This window comes from Hyaena hyaena, unplaced genomic scaffold (genome assembly GCF_003009895.1).
Source record: "Hyaena hyaena isolate Hyena2069 unplaced genomic scaffold, ASM300989v1 scaffold_404, whole genome shotgun sequence".
NCBI classification, from domain to species: Eukaryota; Metazoa; Chordata; class Mammalia; order Carnivora; family Hyaenidae; genus Hyaena; species Hyaena hyaena.
The window spans coordinates 1,500,746-1,526,339 of NW_024081036.1; the positions used below are offsets into that span (position 1 = coordinate 1,500,746).

The 25,594-nt window shown below is 38.1% G+C and overlaps 1 protein-coding gene across 1 annotated transcript in view; it reads right to left on the reverse strand.

The window, feature by feature from the left end:
• DOK6 (docking protein 6) overlaps positions 1-25,594 on the reverse strand; it is a 370,759-nt gene that overhangs the window by 241,707 nt on the left and 103,458 nt on the right. Inside the window, exon 2 of the mRNA XM_039251938.1 lies at positions 13,850-13,957. Coding sequence (XP_039107869.1) covers positions 13,850-13,957 — 108 coding nt within the window. The remainder of the gene's footprint in view (positions 1-13,849; positions 13,958-25,594) is intronic.

Consider the following 25,594-nt stretch of genomic DNA (forward strand, 5'->3'; position numbering starts at 1 on the left):
TTTTTAGATTTCTATTTTTAGAAATTTTTACAAATTTTATTTTTAGAAAAATTGTTTATTGGTTTTTGATGGAGACACCATTGAGGCTCACCTGATACCGAGCTGGTGAGCTCCCAACTTTCAGGTTTTGATTCTCTTTAAATTAAGGTATCAGTGAGTAGGCATGGAAAACATCATGCCAACAGAGACAATTAAAAGGTCCAGATGAAAAGTTAAGACTGCTCCAGGGATTTTGGCCTATTCTGTCCTTGTTTATAGTCTCTATGTAGCCAGTAATAACTTAACTTTACTGGTTTGGACACATTATCAGGGAACAGAAAAGCATCACCATAGGGAACCTACCATCAGCCTGAAATATGAGTATAAATAGGGTAGAAAAAGACTGTTGGTGGGGCCCACTCTCCTCCTTACAGCACAGTTAGGGGGGTCTCCTATCTGACCTCTTCAAACAAATCAAACATCTCTTTGCAAAAACTTCCTCTATGGTCTATAACCATAGACATGTTGGTAATTTTCACTAGGATCAGAAAATTCACTAATATTTAAGCAAGAGATTATATGAGTTGTGCTTTTTGGAACTCTGCTCTTGTTGGTGTTTTTGAAACCAAAACATAAGAAAGGTACCCGCTGAACAAAGAAGTTCAGTATTAGCTGTGTACGTCTGACCGCCAGAAGAGTTACCAGGAGTTGACCAGGACTGTGGGCCTATAATCACACAGCAGGTGGAAAGGAGCTCAGAAAGAAGGTCCAGCGCTGGCGGCACAAAAAACAATTGACAACAGCCCTGGGGCCCTTGCTCTAAAAATGCTGCTGCAGCTATTCAAAGACACAAAGCCGAGGGCGCCTGGGGGTCTCAGTCCTTAAGCATCAGACTTCAGCTCAGGTCATGATCTCACAGTTCGTGAGTTCGAGCCCCGTGTCAGGCTCTGTGCTGACAGCTCAGAGCCTGGAGCCTGCTTCAGAGTCTGCGTCTCCCTCTCTCTCTCTCTGCCCCTCCTCTGTTCATGCTCAGTCTCTCTCTCTCTCAAAAATAAATAAACATTAAAAAATTAAAAAAAAAAAAACAGACACAAAGCCATGTTTAGGCACAACCTCTGCAGGTGCATGTCACTTTAACAGGTGTTACAAGCTGGGATCCTTCTGGAAACAAGAATGGAAAAGTGCAAGAGACTCTGCAAATTATGTTCAAATTACGGCTGCCTGGATAACCCATCAAATTTGGTTCTAAGGCTAGATAATACGGATGCTAAAAGTAGTGTGACACATCCTTATATCCTGTCCTAAGTGGTTTTGGAACACGCAGCAAGCAATTTTTTTTTAAAAAAAGGACAAATTATAATCACAGGTGGCAAAATTATCTGACAGTTCACAAGGAATTTAAATTGTTAATCTGTCCCACTCATAAGCAAAGATATAGAAGTTCTGCCAAATAAAATTAGGAGTTGAGTTTCTTTACATTTTCCATACAGACCTATACATTCATATCTACTATCAACAGCAGAACAAGTACACAGATTTTCTAGTACATTTGTATTATTTATAAAATTTGAACAGGTATCATCAGGTGATAAAATAGGATGAGTAAACTCAAAAGATGCAAATTATACAAATTACATTACATATCCATAATACGACATAACTAAAACTTGTAATAAATGGATGATGGGATATTCCACACATATAAAAAGTAAATGACATATTTCTAAGAATATCTGAATTAAAAAGGAAACTATCAGTTAGGTTACAAAATACATTTTAATGAAAATGGGACAGTACCCATTAAGATTTGAGAGACACTGAAAAAGAAATGCATAAAAAACATGGGTTTAGAAATACTCTTAATGAATAAAAAAAGGTTGAAAACAAAGAATGCAGGCTTTCAGTTAAAGAAGTTAAAAAGAGCAAGAGAGCATTTCAATAAATAAACACATAATAAAGACAATGGCAGAAATCACTGAAATTGAAGTGAAATTGAAATGAAGAAAAAATGAGAAGTTTCACAAAAGCAAAAGGTCCATATGGAAAGATTAATAAAAGGGATTTGTGGTAAGTTAGATGAAAGAAAAAAGAAGGTGGAGATGAATTAAGTACAACATTGAAAAGGGAAAAACTGAGCAAATAAAAAAATCTAAATAGTAATAAGAAGCTCATAAGCAAATGAATACTCTTAATTTGAAAACCTAGATCAAAAGATAATATATCTAGAAAAATGCTAAATATCATAAAGGTGGCAGAAAAAATTAGAAAACTTGAACAAAAGAATATACTCATCTCCTAACAGCTCATTTCTAGACTATTTCATAATTGAATTTTACTAAACTTGCAAGATACAATTCATTAATATCTTCTGCAAGATATTTCAGAAGAAAAAACAAACAAACATGTTTTAGCTTTCTGAGCTTGGTCTAATATGGATTCCAAAATAAGATATGAAAAATAAAAAAAGTTAGATAGCTTCATTTTACTTATTAATGAAAAAAAATCTCAACATGCAAGTAAGGTTTATTTCAGGAGTAAAAGTATAGTTCACATCAGAAAGTATCCAAATGCATTTCTCAAAATGAACAGACTATGTGAGAAAAGTCACATAATTATCTCAGCAGATAAAAAATTAAGTCACTGATGAAGTTCAACACCTTTTATGAGAAAGTAACTCATAGTCTATCAAGAATAGAAAGGGATTTTCTTTGTTTAAAAGGTTAAAGATGAAAAAAATATTTTACTTCATGCCCAAGCATTAGACACATCCCATTTATTAGTAAAAACATGCTTGTATCACCAACTTAATGTAAACACGTCCTGGAAAATAAGGAAAGAGAAAAAGAAAAGAAAAACACCAGTAAAGAAATAAATGAAACTATCAACATTTACAGGCAATGATCACTGACATACAAATGCTAACGGAATCAACAGAAAAACTATTAGCATTCAGCCATATTGTCAATTATAGTAAACACAAAAAATCAATAGGATTTCTCTGTATTAGTAATTATTAATTAGAAAATAAAATAAAATACAACAAAATACAATACAATATAATAATACCTTAACAACAACAACAACAACCCATAAAGTATCTAGGGATGTTTTTGGAGAAAAATTTAAACCTTAAAAAGAAGCTGCGTAAAAAGAGGGCATTACATGTTCTTAAACAATTGCTCAAGTAAATTCAGGAAATGAGAGCCAAGTGTGTTGTGGAACAGATGCCCTACTAAATGTCCCAGCACAGCAACTTAAAACAAGAGGCATGTTCGGGCTGGGAGAACACACACAGAATAGAGACAGCACAGAATAGAGAAATCAGAGAAAAATGTGTGTGTTGTATGGAATATATGCCACCAAAGTAACTGTAAGGATAAAAATTTAATACTGTGAAAACTGACCCCTAAATGTTAAAAAAAGGGGGGGAATTCCTAATTCCCTATGCAAATCTGGACACCAGACAGATGAAAGGCAAAGAAGTTTAAAGGCAAAACTATAATGTTAACTGAATAAAATGTAGGATAATATCTTTCATGATGTACAGGGGAGGTTAGTATTTCTTAAGGAACTGACTAAGGCTGAGCTCATGAACAAGTTGAAAGCATCCACGTTTGCAAATTTCTGTTTAATGCAAGACTCCATAAAGTTATAGACAGATGGCAGAGGTGAGAAATTATTTACCGTGTCTAACGCTGAAGGAATCTAATATTTAGAAGAGACAAAGAAACCTTACAAAACAGCAACAAAAATGCAGGAACTCTGGTAGGAAAGTGGCCAAACGATATGACTGGGGAATTCCTGGAAGAATGAACCCTGAAACCAAACAGGCAGAGGGGGAATTTTTCAAATTATTTGGGAATAGAGGAACACATGTTAAAGCACAGCTTCATATCGCTTTACATGCATCAGATTCAGAAGTCAATAAATAATGGAAGGTGTCAATGAGGATGTGAACCCTCACACACCCAGTAGACGTGAAGAATGGAGATGCATTCTGAAAAGCCATCTGTAGTACATATTTAAGTATTCATACATCCTTAACACAATGATCTCGTTCCTTTTAAATGTCTCAGAAAGTTTCTCATGTTGGGTCATAAAAACTCAGTACAAAAATCTGAATTATGGTATTGTTTGGGATAATGAGAAGTTCTAGCAACCTAGTTTCTGTCGCTAGGAAAATGGAAAAGTGAAATATAATGGATGCAAACTACAGGGTATCATGTGACAGAAGCAAGTGGCAAAATGGACACACAGAAATGCAAATAGATCTTAAAAGCCACAATGCAGCATGGATAAAGATAAGAAACATGGTAAATTATAATAGTATTTAAGTGAATTAACAATGTAGTACATGTTCAAGAAATCAACAGTATATACTTATAAGAATCCCATAGTTTCCCATCAAACTTATTATGATTATAATGATTCTCTATAGAGGAGGGGAGATAAATGAGATTAAGGATGGGAATAAAATAGATGGACCAAATATTACAGAAAAGCAGCCACCGAGTAACACAATGAACTCAATCTGTAGCTGAGTCTTATTATACTCCTGAAACAGAGAGAGGAAGGAGGAAGGGAAGAAAATACACTTCCCTCAAAAAAGTCAACTGAATCACCATGTGTGAAATTCTAGCAAGTCAACCACTATCCACAATTCTATGCCTATTACGATTTACCCATGCTCTGATTTGTCACCAGCCTCACTGTCTATGGTTAGGAAATGATACCACTTAACATAATTAATGGGCACAGTTATGTTCCTCTAGTAAAGGACACAGAGTGGAAAAGAGTATTGGTATAACCATTAATATAAACCCATTCCAAAGAATACAAAAAAGCTGGAGACTATGATTACTTTTCTAAGCTTATGAGACCAAGTCTAGGTGTGACCTATTAGTTAACTATCAATCATGTTTAGCTAAGGCTTACTTATACACTTCAGCATCTAGACATAACATCTAGCATTATTTACTCTTTTTTAAGTAAAAAAATATATAGTTTCAAGTATTGAAGAACTCAGTTAACAGTGACTGGATCTCGGGGATGCAAACTGTGGTCTATGGACCAAATTTGGTGAGGCACCTATTTTTGTAAATCAAGTCTTTTCAGAACACAGCCACAGCCATTGATTTATAGACTGTCTGTGGCTGTTTAATATCCTCTAAGTGCAGAGGTGAAGAACAGCAACAGAGATCTTAGGATCTATAAAGTTTAAAATTTCCACTATCAGGCCCTTTACAAATAAAGGTTTGCTAGACACTGATTTGAACAAACAGGACCTTTTTTTTTCCTTTTTTCACATAAGAACTGTGAAGGTAGTTACTGGTAATGGTCCAGTGGTTTGATGATATTAGAAGAAGTATCTCAGGGCCAAATTATCTGTCCTTCCCTTTACATTTCTCTTACACTCATCTCCTCATGGGTGCAAAATGGCTGCTGCATTTCTAGCCATCAGGTTTTCAATTTAGGAGAAAGGAGTGAGAGACATTGCTGGCCATATCAGAACATAAAATCCTTGCTATACCTTTAATATAAATTAAATTTATATTTCATTAACCAGAAATGTACCTTTCTAACTGCAGGAAGTGTGAAAAAGTGACCATCTAGTGTTCTCCATCTCTATGGTGGAGATGGGAAAGGAAGAAGTGAGTTACAAGTGGGTGTTGAATCAGGAGTTAATGACGTTAAACTTCATGCCTGAGATGTCAAAGTTTCATCATGTTTCACTTCATATACAATGTCTTTCGTGTTTATACCTCCCACACATTATGAGGGAAAGGTAGTTCTCTCACTGTGCCGACCAAAAATTCTTTCCCAAATTAAAAATACAAGGAAGACGTACATGATACACTGAAGTCAGACCACAACACTCCAGCTGGACCTGACCTATCACTGAAACTTGTTAAAAGCAGAGTGTTTTCTCCAGGCGTCACAGAGAAGAGGGCAGAGAGCCAAAGCTTGATAGGATTCGTTGTGCCATTGCTGTGCTGGGGAGGGAAAGAACCACACGTCAAGGATTTCAGGTGGCCTCCAGCACAGAGAGTGGTCCCTTCTCCACAGCCACCCAGGCAACGGGGCCGTTCGTCATGCAGCCGCAGGAAACTCAAATCACCGATCATATTAGGAACCTGGCAGCAGACTTGTTTCAGAGCCACCAGATAGCGGGGCCCAACTGACTTTGGTGCCCATGAAACTTTCAAGAAAAACACCCGCCGTGCCACACCTCTGCCCCACAGAGCTGCAGGCGCGGAAGCAGGTGGTCTTTGAACCGCTGAATGTATGGTAATTTGTTACACAACAATAGGAAGTGAAAACTATGCTAGAATTATTGTTAATGACTGTACTTCATCCTTTGGGGATAATGGATCCAACTAAATCGGTTTTGCAAGGCGGAATGGGAAAAAGAGAAGGGCTGACTTTGTGGACCACTGTCAGGGCGGGCCATGCCAGCTCTAAGATGAGGAGAGCATCATGGCGGCCTCGAGCTTCGGAGCACAGTTTCTACTACACCCAGACAAACCTTTTGCAAAAAGATAGAAAGAATTAGTGGAAAATTCCAGGCTACGCCAAATCAGGTTAAAATGTAATTTTCTTGTACACTGGATATGTAAATATGATTGACTTGATTAAAAGATAGATTCTAGAAAGGGAAAAGCAGGAGAAGATAGCTGTGTTTGCAAGCAAACACGATCTCTCTCATTCTCTGTCTCAAAACAAAACAAATAAACAAATAAGCAAAAAGTCGAATTTCCCAAGATACCGGAGAGCAAGAATTCAACCGTTTCTTCAGGAGGTCAAATTATGTGTGACGATGATTCCGAATAGGAAGAATGCAACTGTGATAATCAAAACAAGCAATTTCACTGAATCTCAAAACCCATGATTCCCTAAATTAAGAGCCTGTTCTCTAATCAATAAAATCAGTTTAGTGGCTGTTACGGATTTGTAATCTTGGACTGTTAGTGGTATAATCAAATTTTAACTTTGTTTTTTGTACAAGTGTTACACGTAAGAAGGCTTTATTATTTCTCTATATAAATTAAACTAAATATGAACCACCATTGCTATTTATAAAAGTTTCTAAGTAGACATTTATAGTGAGGTACAAAGTATGAATTCAAGAATGAATTCTCACTGAAATATTTCTCAACTTGTCAGTTGTAAATGAATATGCATTCATTACTCGTGGTGTAATATGTAATTTTCCATCAGTGGCAGAAAACAATGTATCTTCAGTGAACATTACACAGTAAACATGTCTCCTGTTCCATCCATCAGATATTGCACAATTAACCAGACTTTGGGTAAAAAGAGAGATTTTTCAAACCAAAAATGCATTTATGATATTCTGAAATAATAAAGAGCATTGTCCCTAAATCCATTAAATAAATGTAAAAATGCTTTAGAAATGATGGAGATAATGTCATAACAGGGTTTTGCTATTGAATATTCTCTCTCAAATTACTATCTGATCTTCCCCATAAAATCACTTGTTTGAAGTTACAAGTTGCTTTATCATGCAAATTGGTCTCAACAGTTTTCTAAAGTTGGTACGAATTATTTCCCTGGTTTCAAAGATGCAAAATCTGAGGCAGAAATGACTTGTACAACCACAGTTGTTTTACACATTGCATACTAATTACATGAAATTATCATTGCACTTCGTGAGTTATGGTATTACTTGCATTTTACACATAGGAGAGTGAGGGAAAGGTATTATTTAAGTCATATTATACTTTTTTTAAGATGTAGTACCATTACGGATGATTGCCTCACACACAAACGGATAGTTTTAAAAAGTCAAATAAAGACAGTAATTCTGCTAACATAAATCATATTTTTGTATACTCTAAGTCAAGCCCAGATCAGTCTTACGGATATTTCTAAAAGTCTGATTCCTTATTTCTCAGTGAACAGATATCTGTTATGGAACAATGGGTTATAAACAAAAATCATGATTACTGAGTGATCTATTTTCCATGGCATCCTTAAACTGCACAGAGTCATACTCATTGGAGATGTCTTAGATGTTGTAAAATTTTAATTGACCTTGATTCAAATATTACAAAGATCAAGTTTAACTCCGAGAGTTCCCTATTAGTATTCTGAGGTCACAACAGGGCTGATGCCTCCATGTGAAGGTCTTACCACCTGATCTCTCTTGCTAATTTTAGAGCTGTCCATTCTCGATCCACCCATCTGCCAGAGATGTTAATTACATAGGTGGTGTATCGTGTATTGGGTATTTCCCCCCTTCTTTCATCCTTCATAAAAACCAACATCTCATATTCCATTTCTTTGAGTCACTTTCAGTGACTAGCATGTGATCAGATAATCTGAATAAGCTAATAAATAAATGATCATGGGTTCAGGTGTGACTGTGTCAGGCAGGAATCTATGTGTGTTAATAGGAGCTTAGTTAAAAAAAATCGAGACTTCTTCAAGATAAGAGATTACAAATGAATGGATGGATGGATGGATGGATGGATGGATGGATGAAAGGAAGGATGGATGGATGAATGAACAACTGGATAAGATGCCCTAATATGATCAAATGATTATCACTCTGATAATCACATAATCACTCTGAGGTCACAACTTGGCTGATGCCTCCACGTGAAGGTCTTACCACCTGATCTCTCTTGCTAATTTTAGAGCTGTCCATTCACGTTCACTCTGATAATCAGAGTGATAATCATTCGATCAGACTTTTCAAGAAACACCAAGCCTTTTAACACACTTCTCATCACACCAAGTATTGTGCCCATCCAAGCAGACAGACACTGGAATGAAAATGAAAGTGTTCAACATAACACACTATAAACATGTGCTGTTTACACATTTACCTATAGTTTTGCTTCATTCTTTAAGGATACATTATATTTCCAGGTGGTTATTTTTCACCAGGATGTCTTCATCTTTTCCCCAAGTTTTTAGATGTTTGCTTTACATAAAGATAAATAATGACAACTCAAAACAAGAGTAAAGCATATTGAACAAAATGATGTTTTCAGTGTCAAGTTGTAAGGGATTTGGAAATAAGATTGGTCCCAATACAGACATTGATTTTTCTGGTATCACGTAGTCCTCATCGCTGGAAATTCACACAGTTCTGTCTTCATTCATCTTTCTCAGGATTTTATTTATACTTTCCTCCCTACAGACAGCACTCCTATTTATTTTATTAAAATTTCTATGAACTGTTTCTTTTTCATCTGCTTAGAAAATTAAGGAAAATTTATTAGCTGATTCTATGTAAATTGCCTTAGTTCAGTTTTCATTGAGGATAAATTTGTTTTGAATATCTGTTATGACAATTATATACAGCTACTTTTCCATCCCTAATGCATTTTTAATAACTTCCTTCAGCAGCTAGTGATTTGAATTTCAAATTTCTTTCTATGAAGAAGTAAAAGAAAGTATATACCATTTTATAGCAGTTTCATACAAAAATTGATTTATGCAGCAAGATTTCTCTCACAGTAAACATATCAAAAGTCTAAATGGGACCATTAATACTCATAAGCTTTATAATATGTATATTCTAGATAGATCATAGCACAAAGTTAAAGTTGGGGAAGAAATAATTTGGCCCTTAGCTATTTTTCATAAAGCTCCTCACTAAGATTGGAAACATATCACTCATTTGATTATTTTGATTTATTGCTATTGAGCACTATAGCAGATTTTAGGACATATCAAAATAACTGGCCAAGCACAAGTTTACAGGGTTTAATAATTAACAAATAGAACAATTTGGAAATCCATATTAGTCTATTTTAAGTTACCTTGAAAATGAAGATTTTTTTTTCCAAATTCTGGAGATCCAATATATGCACTGACCATGAATTACTCAAAGGAAAACAAAGATTTTAAAAATGTCGACCTGTTACATAAAGAGATCTCGCTTTATTTAACCAGACCATCAGAGGGAACTGAGAAGTTTACAGCTCTCCAAAAACAAAGGATTCACAATTCTACAGAGGGAAAAAGCCAAGGGAAGTGATGGTTCAGTCTTTGATTTTGCAGAAGCAAAAGTGTATGTCAGGATAAAAATATGATGAATGTGTATTTGTAACTGCTCATTTGCCTTGATGGCTACCTATTCGGAGCTTGGACAAATTAACACAATCTGACCTCTGGGGTGGTGTTTTCAGGAAGAGCAGGACACTGAGCCTCTGATGGTCGACCTTCTCTTGTCTTCCTCATTGCAAATGTCAGTATTTTTTATGGTTCTCTTGTTAGTAAAAATAAACAAATCTTTCTTTAGAATTATTAGAACTTTTGGGGCGCCTGGGTGGCTCAGTTGGTTAAGCATCCAACTTCAGCTCAGGTCATGATCTCACGGTTTGTGAGTTCGAGCCACATGTCAGGCTCTGTGTTGACAGCTCAGAGCTTGGAGCCTGCTTCGGATTCTGTCTCTCCCTCTTTGTCTCTCTCTCTCTCTCAAAAATAAATAAACATTACGAAATTTAGAATTATTAAAACTTTCAGATGGAAAGTTCCAGTTAAACAGTCTCGATAATTACTATAAATACTCTACTATTTCAACATTTATTTTACTAGCATTTCCTCATTTAAGTGGCGCTTTACATAATTTTCTGTTTTCGAATTAGCTGGGTTTTTTTTGCAGTCCAGTGTCAACTTTTTTTTGATCCGTAACTCTTGATAAACATAGATTTGAAATCCCTGTGAAGCACCCTGAATGTCACCACACGGCTGGAGCCCAAGTCCACATCTTTTAGAAGAAAGAGGTGTATTTTGCACTGATCAGGCTTTCACAGAGAGGCATTGGCATAAACCCACCTTAGCATCACCATCCAGTGATGGTGGGAAACTGGGCATTTTCACTCTAATCTGCCTGCAGTTTTAACTGTTTGATGAAAATACCTATCTGGAGGTACCGTAAAGATACCTAATCTAACATGCCCAGAATGCCACCTTCTCCTCACCACTGAAAACTGCCCATCCGCACAGGGTCCCCGTCTCTGTAACAGCATGACCGCTCATCTGTCACCCTGTCTGGAAAAGACAGCAACTCTTACTCCTCTCCCATTTCTCCTCTCTCCGATCAGGGAAGGCGTGGGATTTGCACTCGAAGTCTGCTCTCCTAGCTTTCCCCGTCTGCATGAACCGCACCATCTTCTTGTCTGCTGCTCAAACCCAAACTCAGGAATCTCCACCAGTCTTACCTTTCACTAGTGCCCAACGCCTAATCCCAAAGTACATCCTGTCAGTGTTCACGCATCGTATCCAAATGCCTCCTTCCACCTCCAGCTCCAACAGTGACACCACTACCCAAGTCACCATCACCTCTAGCCTGGACTGAAACGGCTCACATCACGGCGCCTAAGTGGCTCAGTTGGTTAAGGGTCCAGCTTCAGCTTGGGAGTTAGAGCCGCACCTCGGGCTCCCTGCCGCCCTCTGCCGTCTGCCCCCGCTCCACTCTCTCTTTCTCTTGGTCTCAAAAATAATTAAACATTAAAAAAAATGGCTAATATTTACTAAAATTTACTGTATGCCAAGTAACTAGTTGTATACTTAGCTATAAAATTTAATTTGTTACTTACGTCTTATACTTAATCTCATTATATGTCGATAGTACCACGTTTTTCTTTACAATAACCGTTTTTGAGCTATAATCGGTTATACTACCGTAATCTTAATCAGACAGAGGAGAAAAATGAGGCACGTGGAGGTTAAACCGTTTATGCAATTTCCCACAACTGTTGCATATGCAAGCCAGATCCTAGAGCCTACAATCTTACCCACTGTGTAATGTGGTCAAGAGGTTCTTGTTCCCACTTTATTACTGAATAGAATTGGCACATAACGTTGTGTAACTTTAAGGTATACAATGTGATCTTTTGATACATGTGTACATTGTGAAATGATGACCAAATTAAGGTCAGATAGCATCTCCCTCACCAGGAGTCAAAGGGTAAGATGAGTAAGTTCTGGAAATCTAACACACAGCATGGGGACAATAGTTAACAACACTGTATTATCTACATGCAAGTTGATAACAGGGTAGATCTTAATGTTCTCATCACACACACACACACACACACACACACACACACACACACGATTAAGTTTCTTGATCTTTCTCAACAAATGATTTTCCAGGGTGATCTTTTTCCTTCTCGAAGATTCCACCTGAGTCTTGAGTGCATAGACTCTGGGCTCCTTGGCTGAAGAACATCCCGCACTGACCAGTGGGGGGTTCTGACCAGGAATCCAGAGTATACAGTCTGCTCTGCCTTTTAAAATTTTGCTCAAAAACGAAAGGTCACAGACTCACATTTCACAACTTTGCAGATTTTCATTAAGTCAGGTTTAAAAATATTGCCATGATCATAATCCTAATACAAAATACCAGTATACTTTAGGCTTCAAATAATTGCTCATATAGGTTAGAATATGTACACTGTAGTCTTCAAAAGACACATGTAATATGACATGTACTCAGGAGAAAACCAAACTCCCATGAGCTAGTAAGTGGCTGGGCAGGAACTTGAACTTGGATTCTCCGACCATAAATCTATATTAATATTTAGATACCTTATAGGGAGTTAAAGAAATCCCAATGTTAAGCTCTCTGACACAGTTTCAAATACAATATAAATTATTGCTGGTTATTTGTGTAATAGAATTGGTAATAGAGTATTCTATACATGAGTATAGAATAATCCATTTTTTAAAGGTAAAGTCCTTTAAAACTAAAAACTAAAGTGTTTTTAGAGAATTTTTAAGTTCACAGTAATATTGAACAGAAGATACAGAGATTTCCCTATACACCTGCGTCTCCCTTTATCAACATCCCACACCAGAGTGCTACATTTGTTACAAGTGATGAATTGACTTTGACGCAACGCAATCACCCCAAATCCATAATTTATAGTCAGATTCGCTGTCAGTGCTGTACATTCTATGAGCCTGAGCAAATTTCTGATGACATACATCCACCATTATGGTAACGTAAAGGATAGTTTCACTGTCCTAAAAATCTTCCGTGCTATGTCTACTTATCCTGCCCTGCCCCCAGCCCTTGGCAAGCATCCTATTTTTAATAAAAGGAAGAATTAGACCATGTATCACATAAAATAAATTCCACAAAAATCATTACATTGTTCAGGGTAACTACTCTGCATTACCAACCATGAGAAATTAGATTTTTTACTGGGCTCATTGAAGCATTTCGTCAACAGACAATACAGCTTCACAGTTCTGAGTTCTGACCATGAGTTCTGGCCATTTAATTATCAAATACTTAACTGTGTTCTCATGTTATCACCAAACACAACTTCAGGTAGCATATTTAGTATCATTCTAGGATTGTTTCCTACATACTTTTAATTCTTGGTAAATGGATATTTCATCCACAGAACGTGTGGCTACATCTCCACACATGAGTATATTTGATGATCCTTCCTTGCGAAAGCGATAAACAGCAAATACCATGCACATTAGCAGAGTCATTAGCACTGCTAACGCCTGCCTCAAAAGTTTTATTTCCTAAATATTGCCCACAGTTTAAATCAAAGTAACAAATGCACAATTAACCTGAACAGAGGGAAATGCCTACTCAGCACCTTGGGAAATGATGTGGCTGAATTATGAGTCATCTCATTTTGCAAAGTAGCAATAAAAATGAGTCTTTCATTTTGCAGAGGCACCACTGGCATTTACAGCAGATGATTAAAATAAAGGAGAAAAATAACTTGCATTTTCTCAGAACAGGGACATTCTATCCTGGTCATGCATTTTGCCTCTGAGGATTTCATCTATCAAAAGAAATGTCTCCACGAGCGGTTGCCAAGGGTCTGGTTATTCCCCAGTGATTCCAAACCCGGTGACTTACCTTATGAAAGTTTCTGAAATACGCTGCCTTTTCATCTGGAAATTTTTCTAGCCTTCTGGGTCCTTTACTAGAAGCTTTCTTGAAAACCAACCAGCATCGTCTGAAAATCTGAAAGCAAATGAAGGAATCTTATTATCTACCTTTCCGCGGGAGTTTTGGAATGTCAGAAACTTATCTATTCAATTAACCCACTGGAAATAATTTCTGTTAAATGTGTTTACAGAGAGAACATTTTTTGAGTCTTAACCAGAGTATTCATTAATATTATAGCAAACGTTGAAAACACACAGTATTTAATATAAAAATGATTTTTTGGTGAAAAGATCTTATGCGATGAGGTGGTCAGCGTGCTGGCTTCAATCATCTTTAATCTAATGAAAGCATGTGGTATCAATACCATGTAAAATATTTATCTCAGCATGCCAGTGACAGACCATTTTGTTTTCTCTGAGTCACGATTCATGAGATCAAGCCCTTTCATAATGCTCTATATTCTATCTTTCATAAATCAGCACATTTAAAAATGCTTATCTTATAGGATGAATTTGCTTTAAAAGCCCAAATGCTCACATATTAATTTAGAAAGCAGGGAGATAGGTGTTTTTATGATGGAAGCATCTGTCTTACTCTTTTATGCTTGATAGGAACTAATATTCGTTAAATGCGTATCATGTGTAATGCATCTAAAAATTAATAGACACATTTAATCCTCATTTCTACTACATGAGGCAGGTTTTCTTCATTTTAGGATAAAGACGGTGACTGTGTTAGGATTTGAACACACCTCTGTGAGAGCACACATCTCTTCAGCTCTGGTAAAAAAAAAAAGCATGACTAGTATCACACACCTACAAGCCATCATTCCTAGGCTTTACCTCAGTTTCAGAGGAGTAATTAATACCGACTGTTAGCTTGTCACCTGATGCCCACTCTGTCACCTTCACTCCCCAGGTATGTTTACAGCAAAGTAATAAAATAGTCTCTTTTCAGTAATTGGAGAGTTTTAGAAATGCAAATTGGCCTCAATTTTATTTTTATTTTTCTTGAAGTTTATTTTTGAGAGAGAGAGCACAAGCAGGGGAGGGGCAGAGAGAGGGAGACACAGAATCCGAAGCAGGCTCCAGGCTCTGAGCTGTCAGTGCAGGGCCCAACATGGGGCTCAAACTCTAACTGTGTGATCATGACCTGAGCTCAAGTCGGACACTTAACCAACTGAGCCACCCAGGTGCTCCTGGCCACAATTTTAAATTCCAACATTTAGCACAGTTTTGCTCGAGTATACATTCTCTACAGCCATAAAGAAATGCACAGAAAGGGGCACCTGGTTGGGCATCTGACTTTGGCTCAGGTCATGATCTCATGGTTCATGAGTTTGAGCCCCGCGCTGGGCTCTGTGCCGACAGGTCAGAGCTTGTAGCCTGCTTCAGATTCTGTGTCTCCCTCTCTCTCTTCCCCCTCTCCCCGACTCGTGCTCTGTCCCTCTCACTCTCAAATATAAATAAATGTTAAAAATTTTTTTAATAAAAAAAGTAATGCACAGAAGGAAACATCAGAGACTTAGATTGCTGTATTTCTCTTCTATTTCTTTATTTAAACTGCAAAGTTGCTATACTATGCTTTTTTCTTTTTCTTTTCTTTCCTTTTTTTTCTTTCTTTACTTTTTTCTCTTCTCTTTTCTTCTCTTCTCCACTCCTGTCTTCTCCCCTCTTCTTTTCTTCTTTAATACTGGCCAAATAATATAGCTTTTTTGGAGCCTTCACGGTTCATTACTAACTAGATGACAGTGCTTCCCACGTTACAAGGCACTCTTTGACCAATCACGTGGAAGACCATTCTTAAAAACAGAACAACAATGCACACACTTCCACTTGACTCTTGCTCCCTTTTTAGCTTCTTCCTAGTAGCTTCAAAACGCACCTGAAGGACAACTCTGAGCTTCGGCACACATGCATACGTCTTCCTCCTGACCTGACTGAACTACACCTGTTGTGTCATATGACTCCTAACCACACACCTGGAAATAGGACATTACATCACCCCCTCAGGTCTCCTGGTGTCCTTCCTACACACTTGGGGTGAGGCCGTTGTGTTCCAGCTACCTATTTATTTCCACCCTCACAGTAACGTACTATAAAAAATTGTCCGTTTTGATTATAATATCAGCAGGTGGTTTCTTTAGCTCCAATTCAATTCTACATGGGTTTATTTAGCATTATAGATTCTGTTTTTTTAACTTTAAAAAAGTCTTTCTATTTTAAGTAAATTTAAGGTAATAAATTTAGAAAATGCGAACATACAAGAAACGGCAGTTTGGTATAGTGGACAATAAATTAAATTCTGTGTTAGTTTGCAAATTTGGGAGTTCCCTGGGTGAAATCTGGGCCAGGAGAGACCCAAGAAAGAGGCAGGCCACCCCAGGTCGGTAGGTGGCAGGTTCACCGAGCACGGGAACTCACATACAATGCTTGTCTTGGATGACCACACGGTGGCTGAATCTTAAAAAAGTTCACAGAGAAGCCTTAACGGGGTTCAGTCACATATTCAGTCCAGGTGACCTCAACAACACACTGCTCGCTCAAGACTCTGTTTGAAACGGGTCTGCCTACATGTTCCGTGCGTGGAAGGTACCTTCCAAGGACAGGGGACAGTTCCCCAGTCTGGTCTTCAGGTCAGCTGGTGGGAGCATCCTTGCAATGACCTCACCCAACGTGGTGGATTCCAACAGATGGGTTCACATCATGGCTCTGCCATTTACCAGCTGTGCAACCTTAGAATAATCATTCAATGTCCCGTAATGAAGGGCACCTCGTAGGACAGAGGGAAGACTCAACAGGATGGGCCCACATCCTCATGCACAGTAGTTTCTTAACAAGGCTACCTCCTTTAACTTACAAAGTGCAATTTGCCACACACGGTAAAGTCACATGTAGGGACACTTTCTTTTACTAATACAAAATTCAGATTCAGAATATTCAGAGCCAAATATTCTGCAGTCAGAACAATCAGAGCACCATATAAACATTTTTAAAAATAAAAATAAAAATATTAATGATCTCTGAAACTCGGAATATGGAACCATAAAGACTGGACTTGGAATTCCAGCTCAGTCCCTTTTGAAAGCCATGTAACTTCTGAGCATGTACCCATCTCTTAGCTTGTGGAAAAGAATACCTATATCACATGATCATGGTGACAGTGAATAGAAATGAAATATACACAGCTCATGCCTCTGTAAGGCTACAGAGGAGTCATGAACTAACAGAGGCAGTATAATGCAAAACAGATAAAATACCCGTAGCAGCAGACTTTGGTCAGCACATCGATAAACATTATGGATATTTACATATATTTTAAAAAGCATTGCTTGTACCAACATACTTTTAAAGATCTCAGATAACTCTAATAATTACGGTTATTATGTTATATATAATATTAACAAACTAAATACTCTGTTGACTGCAAGTGAGTTCCTGTTAATTTCACAATGGTTTGAATATTAGTAACCATATTTGAATATGGCTATTTACATTTATTAATACACAGCTGAATGACAACAAAAAAATGCATCCATTTACTCTCTTCTGAAAATTACTCCTTCTACAATACAGTGTGAACTAATTTTTGCCCCAGATGAATCATTTCCTTCAGTCATTAGTATAAATCCCACACATTTGTATTGAAATTGAGGATATTCTACTGTAATGCCCAAGAACATCGTTTTTTGCCAGAATGTCTTGATTTTCAGAGCACATACTGCTATTTTTTTAAAAGCCTTGTCTTGCAGAAGTTATTTTAACTTCTCTAAGACCTAACTTCCTTCTCTATAAATTAATATCAATATACATCATGAAGTTGCTATTTGAAGATTTACGAAGACGGTCTGCAGAAAGGATCTAGCATATGTGTTTGAAGCATTTTCCACACACTCGTATCTGAAACTCTTGGAGTTTGAACACCGTTATGAATTAAATTCGATCTCTCCCAAGTTCTCACGTTGGATTTCATACCCCCCAACATTACAGTATTTAGAGATGGGGGCCTCTGGGATGTAATTAGGTTTAGATGAGGTCATGAGGGTGGGCCCCTCAGGACGCGATAAGTGCTCTTATAAGAAGAAGCCCCAGAGGGCTTGCTTTCTCCCGCCCTATCCCTACCCTGTGTCCCCACAAGGAAGTCATGTGAACACACAGTGAACTGGTGGCCATCTCTAAGATACGAAGAGAGCTCTCCCTAGAACCTGACCATGCTGGCACCTTGATTTTAGACTTCTAACCTCCAGAAGTATGGGGAAATAAAGGTCTGTTGTGTAAGCCACTCAGTCTATGGTATTTGTCACAGCAAGACAGAAACTTTTAGATTTTTTTTAAATTTTTTAAAAATGTTTTGTTTACATCCTCGCCAGCATCTTGTGGGAATGAGCACTGGGTGTTGTATGGAAACCAACTTGACAATAAACTATTTTAAAAAATGTTTATTTGTGAGAAAGAGAGAGATAGAGAGAGACAGCGTGACCAGGGGAGGGTCAGAGAGAGAGAGGGAGATACAGAATATGAAACAGGTTCCAGGCTCTGAGCTGTCAGCACAGAGCCCAACGTGGGGCTTGAATCCACGAACCATGAGATCATGACCTGAGCTGAAGTCAGATGCCCAACGAACTGAGCCACCCAGACATCCCTAGATTTTGTTTTTATTAGCTGAAATGCTGGTGGGTGGTTGGTAGCGGAGGTATTTGTAGGAGTAGTGATATTGTAGAAGTGAAAACAGAAGTTACATGAATCTGAGTAGAAATTTGAGGGATTAGAGCAGATCAATCAAACTATAATTTGCAAAATGGGAGATATATAGTTTTTCAATATTTATTTCTATTTATTAATGGATTTAGAATCCTAGTGAGGTAGGAAGACTCTCTTTGAAAGGAACTGAAACCAGATCCCTGTAATATGATTTTGTTCCTTCCTAAGGAACAATGCTTTCCAAGGTAACCTTTATATTTTGTTGCTCACATCTCCCGAGCCGTGATGATGTCAAATGAAGCCTTATAATATTCATGGAAATACACAAACACACTCACTGGCTATAATGCCCATCTTGTAACTACAGTTATTTTCCACTAAAATGTTGAAATGAGTTAAATATGAGTTGGAAAGCATAAGTGTTTCCATTTTGGCACTCCATGTTGCTATAGACTAAATCTGGTAATGGGTAATCAAGAAAAAAGAGTGGGTATTTTCAGTAGTATCTTATCTATTTGCTATTACATTAAGAGATGCAACCACATAAAGTGAACAGTTATTGTTAAAGACTCGATTTAATAGAATGTTTACCAAGCAGAGGCCTTTAAATTCTTATTTTCTTATTTTGGAATAATTTTAGACTTATTGTTGAGAAAATGGGTGCAGGGAATTCCTAAAAAGACTTTACCCAGCTATCCCTAACATTCACATCCTAAATAACCATGGTATGTTTCTATTTTTAAACTTTTTTAAACTTTTTAATTTATTTTTGAGAGACACAGAGAGACAGAGCATGAATGGGGGAGGAGCAGAGAGAGAGGGAAACACAGAATCCGAAGCAGGCTCCAGACTCTGCGCTGTCAGCACAGAGCCCAACGTGGGCTCAAACCCATGAACTGTGAGGTCATGACCTAAGGTGAAGTCGGGCGCTTAACAGACTGAGCCGCCGAGGCGCCCCCCTGGTATGTTTCTCAAAACTAAGAAATTAACATTGGTAAATACTATTACCTAAACTAGAGTCTATTGAAAAATCTCCAGTGTTTCCCCCAATGTCTTATTCTCTTATTCTGTTTAGGGATCCAAACTAGGACACCACATTGCATTTAGTTGTTCTGTCTCCTTAGACCCCTCTGATCTTTGATAGTTTCTCAGTCTTTTGCTTTTTTTTTTTTTTTTTTTTTGCTTTTTTTGTTTTTCATGGTCTCAACAGTTTTGAAGACTATTGGTCAGGTATTTTGCAGTGTTAAAATTAATACACAAAACTCATTTAAAATGGAGTCAAGAGGCCAGAAGAGGGAGCACTCACTCACCACCACTCTGTGGGAAGAGATGCACTTGCAAATCCAACACAGCTTTAAAGCTCCAACAGGAAGGAGCATTTCCTTCCTTGCGTGGCAACTCGGCCCAAGAGAAGCTGTTATCGCCCCGGCCCCTCGCTTCCCTTCAGTGGACTTCTGTCCCCCTCCCAGCTGCGTCTGTTTTCTTTATAAAATAATGTCTCTCCTTTGCTATTGGACTTGCCTAGGGCTTTTGCTATAGCTTGCTTCCTCTGAATTGCAAATCCTCTGCTCGTCCCAAATAAACCCATTTGCTGGCAAAATACCTGGCTGTTTTACTTTTAAAATGGACAAGGACTTATCTGCATAGATCTGTGTCTGCCATAAAATAAAATAAAAGAATAAAATGAGCTAAAGAACCACTTTTAAAATGAAGTGAAAGACCAGAAGGGGGAGCTCTCACACCCTACCACTCAGCCCCACTTCCAGGGACTCCACAGAAAGAAAGGATCTCACCTTCCCAGCAGGAACATGGCTCTCCTTTCCTCCCGAGGCAGAGGAAAGATTTTCTCCTCGCCTGGCAACAACCCAGCCAGGGAGAGGCTGTCACCAGTCAGCCAATGAAGAGCCACTGTACATATTCTGAACTCTCAATTTATTCCAATGGACATTTTCTTCCTTTCTTTTTTTCTTTTTCTTTCTTTCTTTCTTTCTTTCTTTCTTTCTTTCTTTCTTTCTTTCTTTCTTTCTTTCTTTCTTTCTTTTCTTTCTTTCTTTCTTTCTCTTTCTTTCTTTCCTTCTTTCTTTCCTTCCTTCTTTCCTTCTTTCTTTCTTTTCTCTCTCTCTCTCTCTCTTTATTATAACAGCCCCTTTTCCTCTGTGATCCACCCATTCCTTTTCTTTGTTCTCTAGACTTGCCTATGGTTCACTCTCAAATTGCAAGTTCTCTGCTATTCCAAATTGCAAGTTCTCTGCTATTCCCAAATAAACCATTTTGCTGGTAAAAATAACTGGCTGTTTCAGTGTCCGGGCCAACAGTACAAAGTTCCTCAATTTATGTCTGTCTCAATTAAGTTCTTTTTTATATTTCAAAAGTCTAATGAAACCCTGACTATAAAGCAATGAAAACAAATAGTGTATTGGGGAAAATGATATAAAGGCATGACAGGTATTTGGACTATTTATCCTTTGATGAGAGGTCTAGTTGACTCTTTAAACTTAAAGCAGCAAAAGAATAATTTAATAAATGCTAATGACTACAGAGGTTTTCCATTTTGTTTTATTTGCTTGTTTGATGCAGTTCTCCAAAATGCTTTGTCATCAGAGTAAAATAATAAAAAGTGCCCTGGTGCTGAGGCTCTGGAAGTATCATTCTGTGTCAGTGTAAAGTCAAATTCAGCATGAGTCAGCATTCTAAAAACAACCTTCATACTAGCAGCATAAATAAACAGAGGCATGAGGAAATCACTTCTTTGCTACCCTTCATCAAACAGGATTTTAAGAGCGTACCATTTTCTGCTTTAGGCCCTAGAAGTAGTGTCTTATATAATAAGTATGCTGGAGAAATTCCAGAGATGAGCAGCAAAAATGGATCCTTGAGACCAAGAAATCACTCCTCTGAAGAAATAAATAAGTAAATAAAGGAGTAGGTTTTATTTAGCTTATAAATGTAAGATATGAATTCTTCAAGAACATGAAAGAGAACTGCAGAAATGAAATTAGGGACCTTATTTTTATTTCGGTCCATGACACAAAATAAATAAATGCCCTTCATTAGCAATATGTGGGAGGGGATTGTACAGTCTCTTCTGTCTGGCTCTTCAAGGGCATCTGAAGATGAGGGGCCATTTGGCTGGTTAGCAACAGACCTCAGTGCTTGCAGGAGGATGCCCTTTCCTCCTGCATTCTGTCCCCAAGCTGATGACAGTCTTGCCTGCCCCAGCAGAGTTCAGGATGCTGTTTCACTCTCTGAGGGACTGACTGCTCTCACCTTCTCTTTCAGAGTTATCTCCCAAACATGCCACCTGTCTCACCAAACAGGCTCCTGGGTTCTCTTCAGATTTTCCTTCTAGAAAATTCCATATTGGTGCCAGGACTCGACAGATCCCCAGGATCCCCAGATATTCCATGGCCTCAGTTTTCCACTGCATTAGGCAGCCAGCCAGCTTGCCATAATTAAATACCCTCTTAATTCCTTTCTATCTGATGGAAACCCTTTTACCTCATAGCAATCTATTTTCCTTAGTGTTTTCTCTTTTCAAGGTGATTTTACACAAAGGACATCCTTTTTCCATTTAAGACTCACTGCAAAGTAAATGGTGATTTCTCAGCTTTAGCTCATAGCCATAATTATGTGTTTTTTGCCGGGACTCATTCACAAGCGTCACCTTGACCAAAAGTTGGACTCCTCACTTCCAATTGGTTCCAATGAACCAATTCCAATAGGATTTGGTTAGAAGCTCTGAAGAATTTCTGATTGTAGGAAATTGCCAAACCTGAGGGTCCACTGGACTGAAGGGAGTCACAGAAACTTCATCTCTAGAGATTGTAAAGCCCACAGAAGAAAGTGCCTATCTGGGAGCGGCTTTTATTTGTATTCCCTTCTGAAAGTGACAGAAGATACGAATGATAACTTGGGGCACAGGATTCAATTATTTATTTGTAACTGTCTATCAGATACACAAATCAGCAAAGATAAATAAACAAAGCCATCCAGGAACAGAGGCGGCAGGCGCATGCTGTGAGTAACTACAAGCAGAGTCCAGGGTCCTGGTCCTCTCACAAAATACCTACAGAACTAGTGAGAGGCACGCTTCGTTTCTGGGAAATGCAGTTAATACACAGGATTAAGTTTAATGTACTGCTAAGTTCAGTTTGGCTATCACGATAGGAACTTTGGTATCTTTCAATGCTAACTTCTCTTTAATTGATGTTAAATATATACCAGAATCACTCCCATACACTCATTCAAAAAATATTCAAGATATATGGAAACCAACTTGACAATAAACTATTTAAGAAAATTAATTAATTAGTTAATTAATTAAAAAACAAAAATGTTCAAGAATTTTATGTTTTACGGACATAGTAGTAGTATAAATAAATAAATAAAGTAAACACCAACAGCCAAATTTCTATTCTTACAGAAATAAAGCTCCTGCTTCGTGCAGGAATTCCTATTCCGATGAGTAGGCAGGTGATAGCAGATAAGCAAGTGCATTTGTAAGTAGTCTTTTTGACAGTGCTAAGCTCTACGGAGCGAATCACAGCACAGGGATGGCGAGGGGCGCTCCACCACCCATCCAGCACTACAGAAAGGAAGAGGACTGGTGGCATCATCTGGGGACAGAGCGCTCCTGTCAGCTCAGCACACGCGCAAAGCCCAGATGCGGGAGCTGCCTGCCCTACTCTAGGAAGTGCACGGAGGCCAGCGTCGGGGGCAGTGAAGCCCGTATGGCCAGTAGGAGATGGGAGCAGAAAGGTATGGGAGAGGCAGGCCAGGTGGCCGTCTTGGCTTTGAGACTCAAATCAGATAGAGAACGCCAAGCAGCATGAACTCCTTAGTGTGTGAAGGTAGACAGTCCTAGGTAGACGGAAACCTAGGCAATTTAGGATTCTCAGATTAAGCACAAGTCACAATGAAGTCAATTTTTAAAATAACTGCAGAGGGCCAAGAATATACCAGACCAGTTGGGTGACAATGTTTCAGGTTGGCTTCTATTAAATGCCTAGATTTTTCAGGCTCCCTGTCCTCTCTAAACTGTAAGACTTGCAGCTGTAAATTGCAATGTCTACATTCTGTGGCTTCTGTTTGCCCCGACTTGAAGTGTAGACTGGTAGAATTAGATGTACGCATTGTGGGGCCTCCCTTGGGCACACCTGTAACTCTGGAATGCTTCAGTCTGCGGAGCTCTCTGAAATGAATGCAATGGCTCTCTGCCGAACGTAAAACCCCAAACGTTTTTCTCTTCCTGGATATTTATTAGCAATTCTTAATAGTACAAGAGATATGGGGGAAAAACCCAAACAAGTCAAAGGTAACTATAAAGGTGCTATAAGGGGCATCCAGCAGTCCACAGTGAAAAAACGTAGAGTATATCGGTGGGTGTGGGATGTCCAAGTATTTTGTCCAATATCCACCAGACTTAATACACTTTTTAATTAGCAACTTAATTGAGGAGAAAACTAGCACCTCATAAGGTATAAGAATTCGTATCATTAATTCAAGGTTTTAAGATCTCTAAAAGTATGTTTACTGTCCGTTTCTGTTTTAGGTTTAATCTTGAAAAAAGCAGAGGCAGAAATGAGACATTAAGGATAAGAGGCAACAGAAGCACAGTGTCGCTTTACGTATATGGCTGTCCATTTACACTTATATATATGTGCATATGTACGTATAACTATTAGATTTTTAAAATTTCGGTTTCGCGTGTACATAAATAATATGCGTAAATATATATGTATCTATCTCTGTGCAGACACACCTATTTATAAATCATAGGGCCAAAAAATTAAAAACTCTCCTTTCTCATTGGAGCATCATTTAAGCTTGTCTTTATGAGGAAGTTCTCACCAACTTTGTGAGAGGAGAGGCCTGCATCATTCGTGTTGTCTAATGCAATACACAACCATCGCTGTACATTAACATTGAGGCAATGCTTAATGAACAATATGTAAACCTCAATTTCTCTCATTCCATGTAGTTGGAATGACCAAAATGAATGTACTGGTCTTTTCTGTTTCTATTATTTTGCTTCCACTTTATCTTAATTATCCCAAGAAACAATTGTGAAATTCACAAAGGGCAAACGATGATTTTCGCAGTTCTCACCTGTTGCAATTTGTGAGGAAGGCCAGTGTTTTTTGTTGTTGTTGTTTTTCAGCTGACTACATACAGTTCTCTTGACTGCGTTTGTCTATGAGGCCATCAGTGAAATACTGGGTGAGAATACACACATGGCTTGAAGTCACAGCCAGACACGAAATGCTTCACTGCAGTAGCAAGTTTCAGGTTCAGAGTGTGAAATTGTCATTATTACCATGAGAATGAAAGCTAGTTGTACAGCAGACCTGCGGAGCAGTCCCCCAAGCAGATGGTGGGTTTTGGAAACGATCACATCACTGGAAGGATGTATCAGAAGGATACTCCTTCAGCTCCCTGCTTTCAGACAGCCCAACACTGGCACAGCAGACAGCAAAAATCCTCTCCCTTTGCTCAAGATCACCAGGAAAGAACCATGTCTTCCGAGTTTTAGTTTCTCTAAAATCAGAATATTCTTTGGCCCTGTATCAATGTGTGGTTTTGAAATTCATGGTTTTTTACTTTCATCAGTCAGTACAATCCAGTACCTGGACTGAATTCCAATATAGGTGGAATTCAATCGGCAGTAAAACAGCATTCCACGAACAAATCCAGTTTGTTTTTATTTTATGATTCCAGTTAGTACAGCGTTCAATCATGCCAAGAGGTTCAAGATCACAGAAGACTTTTGGGATCACAGTTCCAAACTGATATTTTGACCAGTAAGTAAAAGTCAAATGTCCAAATCAAAGCTCAAAATATTTCCTCTTCATTTTACTTCTCCTCCTGGGTTTCTTATTTCTTCCATTTTTAAAGTATATTTTTAGTCACACAAGCTTCAGATCTCGGTGTTGCTATTGATTCTTCCACTTCCTTTATCTAACCCATCCCCAAATCTATGGGTAAAACCCAGAAAAGAGATGCCCCTGTGATA